The sequence below is a fragment of the Sodiomyces alcalophilus genome (genome assembly GCF_042370955.1).
Source record: "Sodiomyces alcalophilus JCM 7366 unplaced genomic scaffold ACRALscaffold_2, whole genome shotgun sequence".
NCBI classification, from domain to species: domain Eukaryota; kingdom Fungi; phylum Ascomycota; class Sordariomycetes; order Glomerellales; family Plectosphaerellaceae; genus Sodiomyces; species Sodiomyces alcalophilus.
The window spans coordinates 5,587,044-5,608,381 of NW_027263533.1; the positions used below are offsets into that span (position 1 = coordinate 5,587,044).

Here is a 21,338-nt window from a genome sequence, read left to right on the forward strand (position 1 = left end):
ATATATAGTGTATGGAGAGAATGGTTGTATTCTGTGTACGGCCTTTGAGCGTGGAAACAAAGGAATAAAGGCGATGTGGCGCTCAGGGGGGGAGAGACTGTTCCACCAAGGCACAAAGAACTGGGAGAGACGGTTGGTTTGTAGGAGTGCGGCAGGAAGCTTGGCCACGGAATGAAAGAAAGTTGGTTTATTTCGGGCGTCTCACCTCTTACACTTGAAGGGTGAAAGACCGCTGGGAGAAGAATAGAACTGTCGCGGCATGAAGAACAGCGGCGCAACCGAGACTCAGGGGCATGTCTGTCTGTTGCGACCCCGGTGCTAGATTGATAAATCAACGGACAACACAAAGCCAACACATGCGACCATACCCACTGGAAAACTCGAGATCCCGTCCGCTCTCTCATAGATAAACCAGTGAGGGCCAGAGTAGTAGTCGGGTCGGTGACGACCGGCGAATGCCTGGTGTTGCATGTCTTTTTATTTCGTTCGCTCCACTTTTTGTCTCGGGTTCCTTGATAATATTTCAGCTTTGACGGTGGAAGAAGACATTCGTATGTGTGATAGATATAAATCCGTTTCCAGGCTGTCCTTCGCCCAACACAGGGATAGATCGCTGGTGGACCAACTGCAATGTTTCGGGGAAGAGGACGATGAACAACTGACCTGTGCCATGCCGGGACGAGAGTATCCTTCCTTGCCTCCTAGAATCAGCAATCCAAGTACGATACGTGTAGTATACATGGTGGCATAGGTATGCGAGTGTGCAATGTGGGCAGCCACTATACGGCCCATTTCAATTCGTCAGGCATATAGCAAAAAGGATGGTATCGTGCGTTCGAACCTGATATAAGAAAAGAAGAAACGCCCAGCGAGTGGAAATAAGCAAAAAGCAGACCCTTACCGCCCATCCGTCCCGTTTCCCAATCGCCTGAGCAGTCTCGTCCGAGAGAAGGAAAGAAAAGGCAAACAAACAGACACAAGTTCCCTCCAATCGCCGACAAGCAGAACGAACAATATAGTATAAAGTAAGTTTAAGACGGGGAAAATAGACAAGGGTCGCCATTGCGACATGTCATTCTCAGTCGGTTTCCTTCTCCTGCGTGTGCCTTGGCATGTCCCATACGTAGATACTTGCAGCACCATCACCACAAACTGTCGCTGTCAACTAGTTGTTTCTGCGTGGCATGGGCCTTCATACTCGTCCTGCGCGACGAAGGGACCGGCGTCTGTTCCGATGGTTGACCTCCTGGCTGAAAAGTCGGACTGTGCGAGGGCGACTGTTGCATCGCCGTCTGGGGGGAGGTGGGACTAGGCTTCCCGTACTGCAGGTGGTATTGCTGCTCCCTCCAGTACGTGGGACTGTGCCTCTGCGTCCTGGCGATGGGGGGCTGTTGTGTCGTCGTCTGCGTCACGGGGTTGCTCCGGACGGCCGTGGACATGGTGGACTGGTGTAGCGGCATCGACCCCGCCGAGGTGGGAGTGATTTGCTTCTGCTGCAGTTGTTCTTCTTGGTCCTCGGACGTGTTGTAACGTCCGGCCTGTTGAAGCGGACTGGTGCGTGCGTCTCGGTAGCGGTCATAGGGAGACTTGGGAGAACGGAGAGGTAACGGCAATGGCTGGAGGTTATGCTTGGAGCGGAAACGAGGAGGGGCGGAGCCCCGTGCAGCGCCAAGGGCTGCGCCCGGGGGAAATGCGGTGAGAATGATGCAGGCGAGGAGGGGGACGACGCCGTTGATGAGCATGAATGCGGTTTCGTGTTGGAAGAGGAGGCCCCCCATCCCGCTTGCCGTTTCAATGATTCGGTAGATGGTGTGGCCGAGGAGGAGGATGGTCACCACTTGTATGGCTAAGGGTGGAGAACAGAAGGAAATAGTTAGGGCACTCGATTCATTCACTGGGTTACTCATGGAATTGGAGTAACATACCGAGTAAGAAGCGCTTGAGCCGAGAGGAGCGGCAAACGCGGGCGTGCTTCGGGTCCAGCTTCTCTCGCTCGCCGCCCAGACTGATGGCGAGCCAGAGGTGCGTGCAGATGAAGAGGACCAGCGTGCCCGCCTGCACTCCCAAGCCAGCCGCCAATATTCCGGTGCTCCCTGCAGCCTGCCATCCTACTGTTAACTAAAACCGTTGCCAAATCATCGCGACGGCCGCGATCACCATGGTATCATACCCTTATAATGGCAAAAGCCGCCAGCACGGCGCCGATAATCTCCAGAATGCCGGCGATCAGCGCCAGACACGCGAAGCCCAGGCCGATGTACTTGGGTCGGATGGAGGTGGCTCGGGGTCCATATAAGGAGACGGCGTGGGGCAGAACGAGGAAGAGAGAGACGGCAATGAAGGTCGGTCCGAGGACGGTTCCGAGAAGGGACAGAGCGAAATAGCTCTTGTCGGCGACGTTTCGGAAGAGCAGGATGCGTCCGACGAAGCCGAGGACCTCGAGCACGAGGCCCGTGGTCAAGACGGATGCGAATAAGGGCGTCTTGAAGCGGTGGCCGAAGACGACGGTGATTGGTACGAGGAGGGCGAACATGCCCAGGAGCACGGCGTTGCCCGGCTGGGACGGCCGGTAGGCGAAGAAGCCTCCACTGACCGGGCAGTGTTCTGGGGCACAGTCGCCTGCCATGACGTCCGTAAGTAGTGCGACGACTGGGGACAGACAGGCGACAGCGGCGAGGTGGCTAGCTAGTCCATAGGGCGGGACGAGCAACAGAAAGAAGAAAAGAAGAAAAGGAAAGGTGGGAAAACGGAGTAAAGATCTCGGCCGCGTCGGTGATGATATATGAGGATATAGGTGGTACGGTATGGGACCTCGGCAGTAAACTGCAGGCAGCAGACAAGGGGTGGCAGGCCCCGGGGGGAAAGGAGTGGAGGCCGTGGAGGCCAAGTCACCCAACAGGACGGATCACCAAATGGAAGAGAAAAATGGATTGGCGGCGGGGGGCGCTTAGGAAGCGTTCATAGAGAAAGAAAGAAAGAGCCGAATAACCGGCATTCTGAGAAGCTTTTGGGGTGGCATCACGGATGGGGCAGGTTTTGATGGCGTCCACTGGTATGGCACTGTTCTGCCGTGTGCATGGACATGGATATGCATCAGAAGGACCAACAGGCTGCGGAACGTGCAGTGAGAGGTGCGTGGATTGTTTTCCCTCTCTCCCTTTTGCTTGTTCGTGATGATCCGAGTCAACTCCCGGACAAGGGACGGGACGGGCGACGGGACCAGGATTGAGGTGGGGGAGGGAAAGGATGCGATGGGATGGGATGGGTATGGAAACGGGAAAAGACACAAAAGCCGGTCGACCTAGAAGGACAAGACAGCCAGGTAAAAACAGCATTTCGTAGAGCAAACAAAACAACAAGGATTGGGGTGAATCCGAGACATGCAGACTGCATGTATGCATTGCATTCATAGCCCCCAACCCCGTCCCCGTCCTTGTTGTCTCTCTCTCCGTCTTCGCCACGTCCTCACGACCCGCAGGAGGGAAGAAGAACGGAGCATGGTGGTTTTTGGGGATTGGCGCGGGAGAAACGGCAGAACGGGAGAAGAAGAAAGAGGAGAGGAAAAGCGGATGAGGGTCGAGGGGGGCCCGAGAGATCGGTTCACCCCGGTCACCGGCCAAGGGATCGGCAGTCCCGGGCCCCGTCGAACGTAGTGGAAGCGCCAATCAAGAGATGAGGCGGCGCATTGAGGGCTTTATCCACTTATTAGGCCGCCATCGAAGGGTTGCAGTGCTGCATACACGCGACCGTGAAGATCACCGGTCGGCGCTTAGAGACGGGCGGCTTGACCAATGGGAGACGACATGGCGGCCGCCTGGCTGGTTCTCCCCATTCCCTGGTCTTTTCGGTTTCTTGTCGCGACTGTGCCTCTTTTCGTTATCTTGTTCATCGGGATCAAAACGGGGAAGGTCGATCCGCGGATGTCGTTCCGCTGGCGATCAATTTCCATCTATGGGAAAAGATGTCGACAGAGTGGGAACTCGAGACATGACTGCGAAGATGTCTCGCTTGACAGATGACAGCGGTCGCTGGTGAGTACGTTGTACATACTCGTCGCTGATGCTGAACTTGATGGATTCATTCATTGTCTCTGTGTTGGAGAGATTTAGGTCTACCTGGTTCACCGGTCAGTCAATAGATGTGCTTCAGGGTTGCAGTTGGTTCAGTTTTTGGGTCCCATTTCAAGCAAACGAGTGTCCCCTTGAAACGCGGCTCTGTTTCTTTGACAGCCTACTTACCTCGTCGGAAGTGGAAATATATGCAACGTAGTGTTGGTATTCCGTTTTTCACAAATTCGAAAGTGATGAAGAAAGGAGGGGAAGGTTTTGCCATCACCAACGGCCGCCCCACCTGCAGAGGTAAGATGACTATCACAGTGGACCCCCTCTCCCAGCCGTCCCTCAGTTGCAGGCAGGACCATCCCTACCAGCTGCAGTTGCCTTGACCCCGCCCGGATTAGCGCTATCGCGGCTCTCATTACGCTAATTAACGCGTACCGCGTACCTTTTGCACAGCGACATCGGATGCCTCGCCGCACCGACCAATCGTCTATCACGTCACGGTTCTCTCACCACTGTCGTCCTCCGAGTAAAAATTCGTGTCGGCCGCCACGTACCTTGTACGTACTTTGTAGTCCTCGCTGCCCACGCAAAACCATGTTGATGGGCCTCCCAAGACTCATCCCAAGGCCACTCCCAAGACTCCCACCAGCGCTAAGCGCGTCTGCTTCTACATTTCGTCCCCACCAGAACCCGTTAGCCTTTCTCCCTGTGCCCTTCTCACGATGCGGCCATCCGCGAGGCCAAGGCCTGCACCAGTCGGCTCGTCGATGGTCCTCGTCTGATGACTCAAAAGCCACCGACTCTCGATTGAAACATGTCGGGAGGCAGATTGTCGACGACTACGCCCGCCTGAGAGATAGCTACTGTACGCCTCTCCTCTCCTCTCCTCTCCTCTACCTTGTCCTTCCCCCCTGTCCGTCCCCTGCCCACCCCCACTACCACCCCTAGGCAAGCTAACCTCAAAACAAGCCGCCCCACGATATCCCATTGTCCTAGCCCACGGCCTCCTAGGCTTCTCCGAACTCCGCCCCCCCCTCCCTTTCCTCCCACCAATCCACTACTGGCACGGCATCACCGGCGCCCTCCGCACCCTCTCCCCCTCTCTCCAAATCATCACCCCAGCCGTGCCCGCCTCCGCCTCCATCGCCGTACGCGCCGAAGCCCTCGCCGCTTCCATCGACGCCGAACTGCCCTCCGACCAACCCATCAACATCATAGCCCACTCCATGGGCGGCCTCGACGCCCGCTACATGATCTCTGCCCTGCGCTCCCGCTCCCCCTCCCGCCCCCGTCCACGCGTCGCCTCCCTCGTCACCGTCGCCACCCCGCACCGCGGCAGCCCCTTTGCCGACTTCATGCTCGGCCCCGCCCGCCTATCCTCCTGGTACCCGCGCATCGCCCCCGCCCTCCGTTCCGGCCCCGGCGACGCCTTCTCCCAGCTCACCCCGCGCTACCTCGCCGAGGACTTTAACCCGTCCGTCCCCGACGCCCCGGACGTCCGCTACTTTAGCTTCGGCGCCGGCATCCGCCCCGACGAACCCCCCGGCCTCTTCAGCCCCTTCCGCCTGAGCTGGCAGGTCGTCCACGACGCCGAGGGCCCCAACGACGGGCTCGTCAGCGTCGCGAGCAGCCGCTGGGGCGAGTATCGTGGTACCCTCGTCGGCGTCTCGCACCTTGACCTGATCAACTGGTCCAACTGGCTCCGCTGGGAGGCCCGCCGCCTCATGACCGGCCAGAAAAAGTCGTTCAATGCCGTGGCTTTTTACCTGGACATTGCCGATATGCTTGCGAAAGAGGGGTTCTGATATACGTTCTTGCTCTGATATTGCCATAGACTTCGTATTTCCTTGCTTTCATCGTCATAGACTTGCGGGCGGATTACATTATGATAGAGATATGCGTCACAATATTATGTATAACAGTTACTCCATCGGAGACTTGTGTGTATAATAAGAGTCTTAGACGACACCACATACCTAGACTGTCTGCGTGGTTCTTTGTATCGTGATGCTTGGGACTGCAATGGGTAACGTAGACTGCCCTTATAAGGCCTCCTCTCTGTCTGTCTGGCATATACGACCATACCCACTAGAAAACTCGGGATCCCGTCACGCTCCGAATCCTGGTTAAGCTGTCTTTTGGGATGAGCCCTCGACTCGTTAGATTACTTCGATTTAGGCCAATGGACTCACATATAATATGCATTATAGAAAGATAAAACTCAACTCTCTGGGATAAACGCTAGCTATGTGATGAGACCAAGATGGAACCGCTTCGACCCGAATATCGGCAAGATTTCCGTTGAACTCCTTGTCAGCTGAGCACTTCGTCAATATTTGCTCCTCTTCCCGTTCCAGCCTGCTCTGTCGCGTGGCACCACGAGGCTGCCATGCTTTCGCCTCCATAATAAATGAGTAGACTTGACTGTAGGGACAGTAAACACTGGGCCGATGACACAACCCACAACCTCCCTAACTTATAAGTACCACACCTATTTTGTATGTATCGACAGCGTTGCTCTTCAATCAATCAAATCAGATTGGGGGTATAGAACTGATTGATTGATTCATTTTGCGTCGTAGAATTGATTGATTGACTTTGATTGATAGCCTTTAAACATCGTAAGGTTTGTATAACTGTAAACGGTAATAGAAAAGGGCGTGGAAAAAGAGTGGAAAAGGGGGTGGAAGACGGCGTGAAAGTGGGAAAAGCTTCGTGCTGACTCAGTGGTAGGCCTGTGGTCTATGCCTTAACATATGATATAACACATGACACCACGTGTCAGGTCACGTGATGTCACGTGGTCGGAATATCCTGTATCGGAATTTCCATGTCGTGATTCTATTAGTCCGGAACCGGATTATTAGTGCCCTGACTAATATCATGAAGTTGGTTGAGTTGATGGGAATAGAGGCTTAATTGATTGGCTGAATTTTAATGATACTTCAAGCCCTGATACACAGCGTTGCTCCTCAATCAGATCCATCAATTCAATTCAATCAATCAGCCAATCAACCGATCGGGTCGCAAACCGTTACGCTGATACCTACACTCAAGTCCACTCATAATACGATCGCGATCAATTTTACTGTGCCCCCAGTAATATCCAAGGCATGTACAGGGCCGCTTTTGCGCAGGACACCGTCAGCACCGTTCAGTTCTGGTTGGCTCTGCTCACGTAGGAATATGATTAGCTTACCTCCGCTTACCTCATATTCCCACATCCACAGGCGCAATATATAAATGTCGGCCGTGTCCCTGTTGCGAAGCTCGAAACCCCTGCATAAAGAGTAAGCCGGTACCTTCCGTCGCGAGGATTTGCGGCCTGGCTTGCCACTGCCCAGGAAAACCCCGGGCAGTTTGCGGAGAGCTTCGGCAAGGCACCCGCAAAATAAGCTAATTCCCTCTGATCAATAGCCAAGACGACAACACACCTGGCTGAAAGAAGCAGGTGGCCAGAAGCGACACGTTTTTACGTCAAGCACATGGCCAAGGAAGTCAGATTCCTCTAATGCTACGCTGCAGTCAGAGTCTATGTGGCGCAGAGCGGAGAGCTTCAGGACGGCTGACCTGAGGGAAGCCATGCACATATTACTCTCGCTCCCGGGGAGCAGCAGTAAGATACCTCATGTACGACTGCATCTTATATCCAGGTATTCGGACTCATTATGGTGGGTGGCATTGACAGAAGATCTTGCATCTCCTCTGTCCTCTTGAAGCTCCTCTTCCTCGTCCTCTTACAACGTACCTCCCCTTCGGTTCCTCCTCTTCCCCTTCTCCCTCTTCCTCTTCTTGTCTGACCAGCTGCCGCCCACCATGCGCTGGTCTGAGGCTTTTGTTGCCTTGTTGCTCCCTCTTGGGACCCTCGCGGCCGCCGCACCTGCATTATTTTCGAAGTGCTCTCAGGTGTCATTTCAGATTTCGGCCACAGCGCAGAACACCGTCTGGCTCTCCCCGCCCAATCCCAATGACGAGGCTTCCGTTCTCGATTTCTTCTACTCGGGCCTCGCCAACGGCACCGGTCCCGCCGTGGTCGGAACCAAGCCCGTCAGCGGAACCTTCACCCTGAATGGCGTCTACTGCCGTCCCTGGATAGAGAACAAGTTCGGCGCCCTGCAGGTCCTCGTGCACGGTATCAGTTACAACAAAACCATGTGGTCCGGCTTGGGCTTCGGCGTCCAATATGACTGGCATACGTTTGCCAATGCCCAGGGCTACCACACGCTCGCCATCGACCGCCTCGGCCACGGCAGCAATGGGCAATTTCCCGATCCCCTCGAGGTGGTCCAGGGCTCCCTGCAGGTAGAGATAATGCATCAGCTCATCAATGTCGTCCGCACCGAGAGGAGGAGCCCGCTCGGCCGCACCTTCAATACCGTCATCTATGTCAGTCACTCGTATGGCGGCTGGGTCGGAAACGGCCTTGTGACCCGCTACCCCCAGGACGTCGACGCCATGGTGCTTACCGGCTACAGCGGCGCACCCAACTTCTCCGTATTTGCGGATTACCAGCTCAGGTCTGCCTCCCTCCTAGCACCAAACCGATTCCCAAACGTGCCGCTCGGGTACATCACCTTCGGCCAGAGGGCGCAGCGCGAGGCAGCTTTTTATGCAGGCAGATACGACCCCGCCATTCCCAAGATGGACTTTGCGTTCCAAGACACATGGACGATCGGGGAGACGGGCAACCTGGATTTCACTTTTACCCCACCGGTCGACTACACGGGAGCCCTGTTCATAACCACGGGCGTGCAGGATCACATCTTCTGCCAGACGCCCAGGTCGGCGTGCGAGGCGTTACTACAAGCTACCCGCGGCTTTTATCCCAGCGTGTCAAGTTTTGGGTACTTCGCGCCGGAAAACACAGGCCACGACCTGACACTGCATTATTCGGCTCCGCTTACGTTTGCAAAAGTGCATGCGTTCCTGTATAAGCATTTGTCCAACGCCAAAGCCTAGGAGGAGTACCTCTGCAATAGAAGAGACATGGCTCAACTGAGACAAGACTGTCTTCTTGATACTCTCTTTGTAGTCATATACAGTCATATAATTCACTGTCAACAATCCTGATCTTCAGCTACAGTGAGTAAGCAAAAGTGATGAGTAGGTAACGCGCATGGGTGGCTAAGAAACTACTCGTCATTAATGATTACCCACTATACTCCCGAATCATCATGCCTTGTTCTATGAAGCGTAAATTTAAGAGCGTTGCATTCATCAATTCCAAATAGCCAATCAATCAATCAATCCAGTCAACTTTAGCCTCTATTTTCATCAAGTCAATCAGTTAATTTGTATAGTCGGAATTGCGAAATTGATTAACTTCGTGATATTGGACGGCACGTAATAGTCCGGTTCCGGCCAATAAAATCACATTCCATTCCAAGTCACGTGACTTAACATATGACTAGGTACATAACATATCACGTGATATGTCGCATGATAGGCACAGACCATAGGCCTGGCAACCCTTCGTCAGCAGCCCCTTGCAAAGTAAGTCTGCCAACTTGTTCCCTTTTTCTTCCCCGCTATCTTCGACGCCGTCTTCCACTCCACTTTCCACCGCTTTTCTGCTCCCTTTTCCACCCCTTTTCTATTACTATTTTTAGCTTTATAAGCCTTACAGTATACAGAGCGCGCCGCCCTGCTCTAGGCAGTAGGAGTGGTATTAAGCGTTAGGGTGATAGGTAAGACTGATGGGTACGTCTATGACCTTTGAACAGCCTCACTTTGGGTGACTACTGACAGGGATCAATTCAATCAATTAGTTGTCAATCAATCAACTTCACGATGCCGAAAGTATTAATCAGTCAATTCTATACCCCCGAATTGAGTTGAGTGGTCGAATAGCAACGCTGCTTCCTGCTGCCCCTGGCCGGAGATGCTACACATCCACATCACCGATGACCTCAACCTGGCGATATCGACTCTTAGTAGCCGCTTGCTCCGCAACTTGCTCGATGGGCGTGTTGCCTAACAAGGCAAACACCTCGACCTCGGCGCCGATCTCCCGTGCAAACCAATTCTTCAAATCAATCGCAACAAGTGAATCAACGTTGAACGTGTGCAATGGCTTCTTCACATCGACGTCCTCCTCGGCCAGTCCCAGAGTGTGTGCAATTTTGCCAGTGAACCACTCGCAGACGAGCGCGGCAGCTTTGTCCAGTGACCCGGCCTTGGACAGGAGAGATGCCCGGTCAGCCGCCGATGCAGGACCGTTCTCTGGCAGCGAACTTTGGGACGGAGTCCCCATCTGGAACAGATGGCGGAACATCGGGCGATGGATTGCGTGATGCAGGTCGATGCCCTTGGCCCGGATTGCGTCGGGCCGCTCTAGCCCGACGAGTATTTGCGCGTCGGCGGCGTCCAGTACCGGCAGGTTCGGATTGCAGTAATGGTCCAACAGAGCAAGGAGCTCTTCTTGGTGAATATCCATGAGATGGCCGATGCGGCGCATCGACGCAAGAAGATGCTCGTTCTCGGCTACGATGCCTTCGGTAACCATCAACCCGAGATCGATAGAAACTGCCTTTTGTCCGAGTTGGAGGCGGTATCGTGCAAGAGCGTCTTTGAAGGTATTTCCGGCACCGTAGTTGGCCTGGGCCCGACCTCCCATGATTCCATTGAGCGAAGACATGAAGATGAAAAAGTCGAGGTCCTCGGGGAGAAGCGTGTGCAGGTTCCAGGACCCTGTCACCTTTGCTCGGGTGCTCACCATCCAGTCGTCATACGTCATGTTGGGGAACAGGTTATCCTAGTAGGCATATCTTTGTCAGTCTACCAGGGAAAAGAACTTGAAGCCCAAGACACAGATGAGCAAGTGGTTGACAAACCCTCAGAGCCACCGTGGCCTGTATGCAGCCTCGTATAGGTGGCATGGTATCCTTCAAGCTCTCAAGTACTTCTCGCAGCTTCTCGAGATGGCTGATATCGACCGGAGGCGCCTCGACGCGTACACCTTGCGACTCTAATTCACTTACCAGCAACCGCGCAGCGGCTGTTTGCACACCAGATCGCGACAGTAGAATGAGGTTTTTCGCCCCGCGGCCCACCATCCACCTGGCGAAGCTTCTGCCCAGACCACCTAATCCACCAGCGATGACATATGTTGCCTCCGCGAGGAAGTGGTACTGGGGTCGTGATTGGACATTTGCCTATAAATATCTTGATTAGCTCACTGACAGACACCAGGCCCCGTTCCGTTCAAAAAGGAAGTCCAAGGGACAACTTGAAGCCTACAGTGATGGTCATGTCCGAGTCAAGTGCAATGACTTTCTTCCCCACATCCTCAGGGCTCTGGGACGGACGGAATGCCGCTGCGGCGTCGGCAGCATGAAAGACGTGTATAGGCCGGGGTACGTCCAGGGAAGCTTCGAAAGCAGCCGCCATGGCTCGTTGGAAAATATTGTAGGCCATGGACGGATTCTTGCGGAGAAGCTCCTTCATGTCTACCAGCGCCCGGGAGACGTTGCTGGGCGCGTTTCGACCACCAGACGTCATAGGAGGGACCGAGTTGCCTTGTTGTTGTATACTGGTGTCGACAATACGACCACAGAGTCCCAGACATTCAGTAAAGTCCACCTTATCCGCGTCGTCTGCCAATGGGCCGATGACCACATCAACACCCAGGTCTTGAGTCGCCTGTGCTATTTTCTCCCGGAAAGATCCTTCACCAATGGAAAAGATGGCCTCATCTGGGACCCGTAGCCTGCCACCTCGAAGGACGGCGCGTTCAGCGGGAGAGCTGACCGTTGCGAAAACATGGGCTCCGAGGTTCCTCGCCATCTGTATCGCCAGTTGACCTTCGGGATTGGCAGCGCGGTGGATCAGTACCGATTCTCCTGCCCGGATGCGTGCCACGTTGACCAGCGAGTGATAGCTCGTCCAGGCTGCGCTGATCAAAGCAACTGCATCGGTAAACGACAGTTCCGCTGGGGTGATTGCAGTCGCGGCCTCTGCGTTTACGCGGATCAGAGTTGCTGCACCTGCCGGAGCTGCGGCAAGACAGCAGACCTTGTCGCCACGTTCGAATCCGGACTCTTGCCCGGCAGCCTCCACGACGCCAGCGCACTCCAGCCCCAGATCACGCTCGTTCAGCTTCCCGCTGGCAACGAGGAGATCTCTGTCCGTCAGGCCGATTGCTTTCACCCGGACAACAATTTCGTTTGCAGCCAGTCGCGAAGTGTCCCATTCAGCCGTATCCTCGAACCAGCCTAAAGTGTCGACATGTCCAGGGGTTTCCACTCTCAACGACAGAGGGACCATCATCGTTCCGAGTCGCTCCTCACGCGTCTGCCGGGGCAGGATCGCCTCAGCGACCATTTTATCCATGGCGGAGTGCTCGTAGACCCTGCTGATATGAACAATGCCATCCGAAGTGGTATACGCGTTCTCCACGTCCTCGGTCGGCGCCGCAATGATGCGACGCACCAGCGCAGATACGAGTTGAGTAATAGACTCTGGATCCTCCCGATCCCACCCGTCCAGCGACAGCGTGGCGAACTTGCGAGCTGAGTCTTCGGACATGAGCACTCGACCCAGTCCGTCTGCGAGGCCATGACGAGGGTCCGACGGCCCTTTCACGCGGCTTCTACTCACCCAGAGAACGCTTTGATCCCGTGCAAGAACCGATCGCATACAGAGATAGTCAGGTTCGCTGATTCCATCCAGAAGAACCGAGTCTACCTCGAGGAGGGATACGGTCAGGCTAGACGTCTTGGTGTCCATCTCCGCAGCTCGCGCAAGTGGCAACATGTGAATGGTGCATGGACCGAGACCGGTAGTAAGCTCTGCATCGAGCGATTTGGCAATTGCCAGTTGGGCTTCGGACTTTTCATCCACCAGCACACTGACACTCACCTGGTGCGATGGGCCCAGGGCTGGTGCGTGGCTGCCGCTCATTGCAGGCTCCACGGCAGAGGAAACAATGATACTGCTGTATCGTGTCTCCTCCTTCTCCTGTCCAGGGATATGCAGGTCGACACCCGAGAATCCCGTCAACTTGAGCCGCTCATTCCATTGTTCCGTGGTCAAACACGGGCTGTGGGCGGACCGAGGCTCGTGATCGAGAGGGCTCCACCAGCCTTTCAGCAGACCGAACGCGAAGGCCAAAATTGCTTCGGGTGCCGTGGTCTCGAATAGAAGCAGCTTGCCGCCGGGCTTGAGAAGCTTCCTGACGTGACGCAAGGATGCGTTGAGAACGTCGGTGGCGTGGAGTACGTGCGAGGCTATAACGAGATCGTAGCTATTGGCTTCAAAGGATTGCGCGACGGGATCCTTCGAGATGTCGCACACCTTGAAATCCATCTTGGCGGCATATTCCTTGAACTTGCTCCGTGCTTGACCGAAGAAAGCGGGAGAAATGTCTGTGTAATCGTACCGCGCCCACTTGAGTACACCGTCGCTGCTCATGGATTCCAACGAACGCAACGTCTGACCGCCTGTACCTGCGCCCACTTCAAGTATTTTCATGGACGGGTTCTTGAAGCACAGAAGATCCAGATATTGAGAAGCGGGATAAGCATGGTGCTCGTTTGCCAGCATCTCTTCGTAATAAGCATCGGCGAGCCCGTCGTGGAAGATCAGTTGGAGGGGGTCAACCTCTCCACGCAGTATCTTGATGAGGCTGCGGCCAACCGTCATGAAGAAGCGGCCATCGATTCTGTAGTTTTCGACATGACGGATAAGATTCTCCCGAGTCTCCGCATCTCGAAGAAGCTCTTGAACTGAATCCTTGTCCACCGGAAGCTCTCCGCGGACAAGCCTCTCCTGTTGATATCGCATCCAAGCGACAAAGGCTTGCAGGTGGCGCTCGAGCTGCAAGTTTGGTGGCGCAGTGTCGAGGAAAGCCAGGGCTTCTTCGATGTAAGTCATGATGGCGAGCGTCATGATCCGGTAATTGTCCACGGCATCGTCTTCCTGGGGGGGCCGGTCCCGCGCGCAATGAAGAAGCAACTCCTCGGGGCTCAAGAGGTCCACGTCGGGCTTCCAGACTATCCGCGCGCACGAGTTGCGTGGTTGCGTACTCTGAGTACTGAGGTCGTCAGCCCTGCTGTTGTTGATGAACGTAGTCTCCAGCCCTTGAAGGTAGACCAACGGAACTTCAGAGCCAACAGCAGTGGCAACACAGTTTGCTGCGGCTCCACGGTATCCGCGCAGCTCACACTCTCCTGATACTTCCATCTTTCCGTCCTGCAAGATATCACTGCAGCAATCAACCCATATCCCGGCGGCGCGAACCGGGACCATGGTCGGAAGATCGCTGCGTAATTGAGAGAGTGCCGGTACAACTAATTGCGCTAAGCCGTCCATGGTAGACGGATGCACGCTATAGCGTGGACTGAACGGTGTAGAGCCCCTCAGCTTCCATGTTGATGTGTCCAGTTGGGCAGTGGCTTCTCCCATTTGACCGAGCCGCATCTGCTCGAGGTTCCGGAAAGTTGGCCCGTACCAAACTGCGCTCTCCCCGAGCATGCCGTAAGGATCTTTCGTGGGTGCCAGGGAAGAAGAGTCCCTGATACGGCTACTCCATCCCTGAGAGCCCCATGGGCCGAGTGAGAGAACTCGGTCACGATCCTCCACTTCAAACACAGGTCTGATCCAGCCGCTGGAACATTCGGCGTAGCTTCCATTGTCCATGACGAAGATGCGGAACTGAGACCACGAGACACCATTGTTCGCATGCTGTGGCTGAGTCGATAAGGTGATTTGGGTTTCCACTTGCTGCGTTCCCTGAGGAAACCTGATCGGGTGTGAGAAGCTTGCCTCCTTGACATGTACGCCAAGGATCGGCGGGCTTCCAGCACCGTGAAGTTGCTTTAGAGCCTCGATGGCCATGACCACATACCCTGCCCCTGGGAACACAATCTCTCCGGCAATTGTATGGTCTTCGAGCCACGGCAGCTCAGCTAGTCGCATCACATTGCGCCACTGCGCCATCTGTGGGTTCCAGTCCAGGCTGCGCATACCAAGGAGATCATGCCGAGCCGCCTCTTGGAAACGAAAGTTGGTACTCAAAGAGCTCTCTATCCAGTACTTCTTCTCGTGGTTGAAGGGATAGCGGGGCATTCCTGGAGGGATAGGTCTCGATATGTCCTTGGCAAGGCAGTTGACGGCTAACAGGTCCACGGGAAAGCCGGCACAAGCAAGCATGCCGACAGCTTGCAAGAGTGCCACTGAGGCATCCCGTCCGCGGACCAGGGACGGGATGTACAATGGCTTCTTAACGCCCATGTGCGTCTCAAGGCATTCGCGGATGGGTCCCTGCAGAGCACTATGAGGCCCAATCTCTAGCAGATGCGTTACTTGATATCCCTGTGCTTTGGGCTGACCAAGCTGCTTCCGAGGCTTCTGGTTTGCAAATGCCATGAGTTTGGCGAAGGCTGCCTCGAATTCCACAGGTGAGGTCATGTTGCGTACCCAGTACTCAGCGTCGACGAGCCTCTGGGGCGCGACGATGTCGCCCGTCACCGACGATATCATGGGCACCGATCGAAGGTGCTTTGAATTATCCAAACTGGCAAGTGACTCCGCATACTTTCCCGCAATAGCCTTCATGAAACGCGAGTGGTAGGCCATGGGAACGCGAAGCCGTCGGGCAAAGATGCCGTCTTCCTTCAGCCACGTCTCCAGATCGGAGAGCTGTGGGCCTTTCCCTGTCAAGGTAATGCTCCTTGGACTATTGATGCAGCCGATTTCTACATCGACCGCCCCATGGACCCCATGAAGCCGCGAGAGATAGGGGTGAATGTGTTCTCGTGAAAGTCCCACAGCCATCATCGTCACGTCGGGTATCTGAGATGCGAGGTCAGATGAGAAGATGCCGCGGAAATATGCCGTCTTAATCGCTGAAGACACTGATAGTGCGCCCGCGGCATACGCGGCTGCCACTTCTCCAGATGAGTGACCCATCACAACCGAGGGTGAGATGCCGAAACTAAGCAATAGGTCGACGAGTGCGATCTGAAGGCATGTGGTAACTGGCTGGGCGAGTTGCGGTTGGTTCACATCGACTTCTTTGTGTGCGTCCAGGATATCAAACAGCGAATAGGGGCAGCCGAGTTGACCAAGGGTCATGTCAGACCTCTCGATGCTCTGCCGGAAGACGGGGTAGTCGAGAAGCTCTCGTCCCATGTTGAGGTATTGGGCGCCCTGTCCGGTGAAAACAAAAGCAACCTGCCTGTTGCTCGTGGCTTTCACTGGTGCCGTAGATGTGAGTTGCCCGGTACTGGCATCAAGATTCCCGCCGGCGACGACAAAGCTCTTCCAAGTAAAGTCGCTCCTTCGTACTGCCAGAGTGTAGGCTAAATCCGCCACTGTAGATGGCCGCAGCTCCCTGATGTATCGCTCATAAGAATGAGATACTCGCCTTGCTCCGCCCTCGTCAGGAGCAGACCAGACGAGCAGTTTTGGCAGAGCTACCAAATCCGCGGAAGCTTGGTGGTAATCGGCAGCAGCCCCTGGCAGAGTCGGTGTTTGAGACGGAGAGGGTGTATATCGTGTGCGATGAAAGCCTCGCAGGTCTTTTAGCTTCAAATAATGATAGGCATCGTCAAGGATTGCCACGGCGTTCGTGCCACCAAACCCGAACGAATTAATCTGAAAGGCATTAGCTCTTCCACTCCTTAACTGATGGGTCGTCATTGTTTCGAGCGGCATTGACACTTACACATGCACGACGAACTTCGCACGACGGCCAGGGAACAAGTTTCGTCGGAAACTGGTACACACGAGTGAGCACAAAGCGTAAGAAGACGTGCGGTCGCTGCTCTCTGCTCGCCAAACTTGAAACTTACCTTGAGGGGAAGTTTTTGGGCTTGAATTTGCCTGCTGAGTGACTCTAACCCAGCAATCGGTGGGATGACTCCATTTTCAAGGACCAGCACTGCCTTGATGATACCTGCCAGACCACTGCAACCCTCGAGGTGGCCGATATTGGCCTTGACCGCGCCAATATAAAGGGGGTTGTGCTCCGTCTTATACTTTCCGAACGCAGCACCGATGGCACTCGCCTCCACAGGATCACCAACTGGAGTTCCTGTGCCGTGAGCTTCGAAAAACACCGTAGGAGCCATGTCAATGCGGGCTTGCTCATAGGTCTTCTCTATCAAATCGACCTGCCGGTCCATGCTTGGTTGTGTGATTCCCGGCGTTCGGCCATCTTGATTCGACCCAGTATTTCGAATCACTGCACGAATGGTGTCGCCATTCTGCAAGGCGTCTGACAGGCGCTTGACGACGATGACAGCAGTTCCTTCTCCGCGGGAATAACCATTGGCTCGCTCATCGAAACTCCAGCAACGGCTATCTTTGGAGAGGAAATTGAAATCGGACATCAACTTCATGAAATTAGGATGGTACACCAGGTTTGCGCCACCAACAAGTGCCTAAGTTGTATCCGTTAGTACTGTCCAGAACTGTTAGAAAAAAATCTTTGGGAGATAGGAGAAGTACCATGGATGAGTTGCCGGCACGTAAATCCTGAGCGGCAAGGTGAAGGGCAATCAGACTACTTGAGCAGGCCGAGTCAATGTTCATGGATGTTCCCTTGAAGTTGAAGAACCAGCTCAACCGATTTGCCAACATGGACGGGGCAATTCCCATGGCTCCATGTCTCTGTTCTGCCTGGTAGTCCTGCTGTAGAATGCTGAGATAGTCGTTGGTGAAACTTCCGGTATAAACCGAAGTATCTGAACCATTACACTGGCTGATGGGAATTCCAGCGTCCTCCAAAGCATGATATGCTGTCTCTAGCATTCTCCGATGCTGGGGATCCATACACGCCGCTTCTCCCTGGGTGATGGAGAAGAAGGGAGCATCGAAGGCGCCTATGTCTTCCTTGACGAAATGGCCGCCTCGAAGCGGTATCTGCAGAGTCTTAATCAGCATCACACACTTTTCCGTGAAGCCGAACGCTTAACGACATACCGTGCTCGGTCTGTCCTGATCTGGATGATAGAAAGCATTGATGTTGAGTCGGTCAGGAGGGAACTCGGTGCTGGCCGACCTCCCTTCACAAAGCATTTGCCAAAATGCATCTTCTGACGTCGCCTCCTGGGGAAACTCAAAGGCCATGCCAATAATGGCGAGAGGCTCAGGTTGGTCGTCTTGGACAATGGAGCCATTGATGCCGTTCATCTTCAGCTGGTCTATTTCCACTCTGCTAGCCACGTAAATGTTTCCGAAAGCAAACAAGTTTACCAAAAGGAGAGGGGCTCCTCCTGGTTCCTACTCGCCTACTTTTCATTGCTTTTCATGTCAGCACGATATCCGCTGCAACTGTCCAGAAGAGACAGGCCCGTTAGGCCTTCAGCGCTTGTCAACCAACAGGAGCGGCGGATCTTGGCGTCCGTGACAATAACCAAGGAGCCCGACCGTTTGACCAGGAATACTATATTTACCCCGAGAGTGCTCTTGGAGTCCCGGACAGCCAGCCACCATGGATCGACCAGGGGTTGGTGAATGAGGACCGCCAAGTTATCAAGTGTGCCTGTTTTAATGCGGGGTATACGGACTTGGGGGGAAGGGGGGCGGGGTGGGGCTCGGGTACTTCCTAGTTCGGAATCACTTTTTTGGCTGAGCTGATCCCTCCATTCGACCTCCAATGCCGAGCCGCCAATTCAAGGTGAAGAAAGAACTTCATGTGTACGCCTGCCTTCATCCTACGTGCCCTGTGTTGTGCTCAACAGAGCACTACTTCGTAGTTGTAGCGCGCTTACCCTGCCGCCTGTCCTGCGGCTAGTTCCGTCTTACGCCCTTAGACTACAACGTGCTTCCCAGTCAAGAGAAGTTTCGCGGGCTATTATTAGATACTTGGAGCATGCATTGTTGGCTGATTAGGCTGTGAAGTGGGAGTGGATCGCGAGCAGTTGCCGGTTCACATACAACGTACGATCTACAATGTACGTTGTAGTCCGAACATCCTCAGCCCATAATTGTAGAAATCCTACTGTTACAGTATCACTCCAGCTGGGTCACCGAGCCCAGGTCAGATTTGCTCAAGCGACCTGTCGTGCTGGGCGATCGTAGCCGAGACCTTAGGAAAATTATGGTGGGGGCGCGGGGCTTGGAGGTCCATTCAGGCCTCTATAGGCGGGTAAAGGGCTAAAGGTAGTGTGGAACCACCTAACCACGGCACAGGGCCGCAAGAAGAGGCTACATAAAGCCCGCGACCAGCTAGGGATTGAATGTAGACCAGGCCGAGGCCTCCGAATGCAAGGCAGATCGCACAATCATAACTGACGCCGCCGAATCCACAATCAAGCTACGTCCGGCCGCCATGGACTCTGAAAGGCATTCCTACCGGACTAAGAGGTCGAAAATCCTATGCCTCCATGGGATAGGCACGAATAGCGATGTATGTCTTTGTATTGGTAGCCCCCCTGGGGGTGATACAGGGCCTGCTTGACGAGACTCTCGATTGACATGTCATAATTCTTCGGTCACCATGGCAGATCTTCGAAGCACAGACCGGTGAGTAATCAAGGTTGGAGGGGAGGAAGTAAAGGATGCGAGAGCAGAATCCCTTCAGCTTACGCAGCATCTCGAGACAGCCGCGCTGCGCCACCGGCTCGGCGATGATATTGACTACGATTTTATCGAGGGAGCCCATCCATGGCCTGCTGCTCCCGGTATTGCGGAGACTTTCGGAAGCCAGCAGGTTTTTTACTCCTACTTGGACGGAACAGCGCAGGGTGCCGTCGAGGCAATCAATGCACTAGAACAGTATGCGGAAGACGCTGGGCCCTTTGATGCTATAATTGGATTCTCCCTCGGGGCGGCGCTTGCGGCAACACTCTTGCTACGGGGGGGGTCCCAGACGGCGCAACCTGCTTTCCGAAGCGCGGTTTTCTTGTCTGGAACCCTGCCAGGCGACTGGGATCTGCTCGAGAAGGGAGTCATGGGTTTCCTGCAGGCCAACCAGGTCAAGGCCCCTATACAAATCCCAACTGTCCATGCTTGGGATCCCCAGGATCCCGATCACCCAGGACAGAGTCATGAACTGCTGCAGATGTGTTGCGAGAAGAACCGCGTCCCAGTGCAGCACGGAGCCGGACATGGAGTCCCCAGTCGGGAGGAAGAGGTGGGGGCCCTGGCCGCTGCAATCAAGGGTATGCTTGCTAGCCTCGACTAAGACTGGATTTTTTCTCAAAATAGAATAAGGTGATATAAACCGACTCGCAGCTCCCACAGCACCCGTGCTAAGCCTTACCGGCAGTACAGTAGCATTGCGTAATTGCCTCCGTTCTGTTAAGGCGGCCGGCCTGGGCTTCCCTAGTACTGCGGCATTGCATAATCCCATTCCTCTTGGTGAGTGGGTGATTGGTCATCAGCAGGGACTCGCAGGTAGCGAATTCCCCCGTGCTGGCTTGTACCGTTGTACGGAGTAAACCCCCCCCCCCCTTTTTTTTTTTTCTTTCCCGCCAACGAACCAACAAGAAAAAAGAACCCCTCTACCACATATCCTATCTGAAGTTCACGCGCATCCATTTGAGGATTTGTGTGATCGCTACGGCGTGAGAGCTTTCATAGGGGCTAAATGTGCTGCCTCGGTTGGGAGCAGCAGTCCTGCCTCCCTCCGAAGGGGGGCGGGATGGGAGTTTTGGCTGGGTTGGCCCTTTACTTTAATTGGCTTGGAGAGACTGCTCATGTTGCATAAAAGCCTTTGCTGACCCAACCTGCCAGAGCGGTGTACGCTGCATGGGCCGATGTTCTTTTTACATGTAGTAATATATTCCGGTGTTTGCTCGAAAATACACGTGTCCTATCAATCATGCTGTCATGCTGCTAGAATAAATCTTTACTGCGGTCATATCCCTTCGTACACACATTTGCTGCCCGTCGCTTCCATGACGCCCGCTCAGCTCACGGCGTAGCCCCTTTCAACACGAATTGGGCCCAGGGGAACCGTGTCATCCGAGCTTCCCATTCTGGACGACTGCACATTGACGTGGTATCCCCGGTGGCCATGACTTCCAATAGAGCCCGCCTCCAACTTGACGTAGTCGTCGGAGGAGGCTGTGGGGTAGGAAGCTGAATAGGAGGCAGCTAGGCTTGCTTTGCTCATAGCCGTAGTGCCCTGACGCTTGGTTCCCTTGAACAGGCCGTAGACGACCGGGAGGCATGCACAGATGATGGACGTGTTCATTTCAACGCAGGTCCAGATGCCCGGCTCCGTAAATTCATCTACGAATTGGTCAGCTCTCCTATCATCCCGTATCATCGCGTCCTCCGGATTAGATCAACCATGGGGGGGGGGGGGGGGGGGGGGGGGGGACC

The 21,338-nt window shown here is 54.6% G+C and overlaps 7 protein-coding genes across 7 annotated transcripts; 4 read left to right on the top strand and 3 right to left on the bottom strand.

Annotated features, from left to right (window-relative positions):
* Positions 1–484: 484 nt before the first annotated feature.
* Positions 485–2,905, bottom strand: ACRALDRAFT_1080642 (uncharacterized protein). The gene is made up of 3 exons (XM_071019054.1): positions 2,171–2,905; positions 1,926–2,100; positions 485–1,846 (listed from the first exon to the last, which is right to left on the bottom strand). The coding sequence occupies exons 1-3, from the start codon at positions 2,624–2,626 to the stop codon at positions 1,143–1,145; spliced, it is 1,335 nt and encodes a 444-aa protein (XP_070878095.1). The 5' UTR covers positions 2,627–2,905; the 3' UTR covers positions 485–1,142.
* Positions 2,906–3,688: 783 nt separating this feature from the next.
* Positions 3,689–4,297, top strand: ACRALDRAFT_1062135 (uncharacterized protein). The gene is made up of 2 exons (XM_071016542.1): positions 3,689–4,115; positions 4,239–4,297. The coding sequence occupies exon 1, from the start codon at positions 3,804–3,806 to the stop codon at positions 4,017–4,019; it is 216 nt and encodes a 71-aa protein (XP_070878096.1). The 5' UTR covers positions 3,689–3,803; the 3' UTR covers positions 4,020–4,115; positions 4,239–4,297.
* Positions 4,298–4,859: 562 nt separating this feature from the next.
* ACRALDRAFT_2092066 (uncharacterized protein) lies at positions 4,860–5,866 on the top strand (the record flags this gene model as incomplete). The annotated part of the gene is made up of 2 exons (XM_071022584.1): positions 4,860–4,926; positions 5,031–5,866. Coding segments are annotated over 2 exons (903 nt in total), but the record flags the coding sequence as incomplete, so codon positions are not given.
* A 73-nt stretch (positions 5,867–5,939) lies between these two features.
* On the bottom strand, positions 5,940–6,893 carry ACRALDRAFT_208145 (uncharacterized protein; the record flags this gene model as incomplete). Its single annotated transcript, XM_071022400.1, has 8 exons — positions 5,940–5,986; positions 6,038–6,078; positions 6,151–6,183; positions 6,321–6,503; positions 6,553–6,580; positions 6,616–6,671; positions 6,754–6,783; positions 6,862–6,893. 8 exons carry the CDS (start codon positions 6,891–6,893, stop codon positions 5,940–5,942), a joined length of 450 nt encoding a protein of 149 aa, XP_070878098.1.
* Positions 6,894–7,693: 800 nt separating this feature from the next.
* On the top strand, positions 7,694–9,125 carry ACRALDRAFT_2134257 (uncharacterized protein). The gene has a single exon (XM_071024076.1). The coding sequence runs from the start codon at positions 7,878–7,880 to the stop codon at positions 9,018–9,020; it is 1,143 nt and encodes a 380-aa protein (XP_070878099.1). The 5' UTR covers positions 7,694–7,877; the 3' UTR covers positions 9,021–9,125.
* Positions 9,126–9,598: 473 nt separating this feature from the next.
* ACRALDRAFT_1040872 (uncharacterized protein) lies at positions 9,599–18,155 on the bottom strand. Its single transcript, XM_071015201.1, has 8 exons — positions 17,988–18,155; positions 17,514–17,927; positions 16,856–17,446; positions 16,729–16,779; positions 11,301–16,658; positions 10,895–11,215; positions 9,830–10,815; positions 9,599–9,761 (listed from the first exon to the last, which is right to left on the bottom strand). Exons 1-7 carry the CDS (start codon positions 18,132–18,134, stop codon positions 9,946–9,948), a joined length of 7,752 nt encoding a protein of 2,583 aa, XP_070878100.1. The 5' UTR covers positions 18,135–18,155; the 3' UTR covers positions 9,599–9,761; positions 9,830–9,945.
* A 1,097-nt stretch (positions 18,156–19,252) lies between these two features.
* On the top strand, positions 19,253–20,234 carry ACRALDRAFT_1075377 (uncharacterized protein). Its single transcript, XM_071018374.1, has 3 exons — positions 19,253–19,416; positions 19,514–19,532; positions 19,613–20,234. Exons 1-3 carry the CDS (start codon positions 19,339–19,341, stop codon positions 20,191–20,193), a joined length of 678 nt encoding a protein of 225 aa, XP_070878101.1. The 5' UTR covers positions 19,253–19,338; the 3' UTR covers positions 20,194–20,234.
* The last annotated feature ends 1,104 nt before the right edge of the window (positions 20,235–21,338 follow it).

Coding starts and splice junctions, on each gene's coding strand:
- ACRALDRAFT_1080642 (XM_071019054.1), bottom strand. CDS start 2,626: ATGGCAGGCGACTGTGCCCCAGAACACTGCCCGGTCAGTGGAGGCTTC. Junction 2,101..2,170: donor CGGCTTTTGCCATTATAAGG/GTATGATACCAT, acceptor GTAGGATGGCAG/GCTGCAGGGAGCACCGGAAT. Junction 1,847..1,925: donor GCTCAAGCGCTTCTTACTCG/GTATGTTACTCC, acceptor CTCCACCCTTAG/CCATACAAGTGGTGACCATC.
- ACRALDRAFT_1040872 (XM_071015201.1), bottom strand. CDS start 18,134: ATGGCCTTTGAGTTTCCCCAGGAGGCGACGTCAGAAGATGCATTTTGG. Junction 17,928..17,987: donor ATCAGGACAGACCGAGCACG/GTATGTCGTTAA, acceptor AAGACTCTGCAG/ATACCGCTTCGAGGCGGCCA. Junction 16,780..16,855: donor CCCAAAAACTTCCCCTCAAG/GTAAGTTTCAAG, acceptor CGTGTGTACCAG/TTTCCGACGAAACTTGTTCC.
- ACRALDRAFT_2134257 (XM_071024076.1), top strand. CDS start 7,878: ATGCGCTGGTCTGAGGCTTTTGTTGCCTTGTTGCTCCCTCTTGGGACC.
- ACRALDRAFT_1075377 (XM_071018374.1), top strand. CDS start 19,339: ATGGACTCTGAAAGGCATTCCTACCGGACTAAGAGGTCGAAAATCCTA.
- ACRALDRAFT_1062135 (XM_071016542.1), top strand. CDS start 3,804: ATGGCGGCCGCCTGGCTGGTTCTCCCCATTCCCTGGTCTTTTCGGTTT.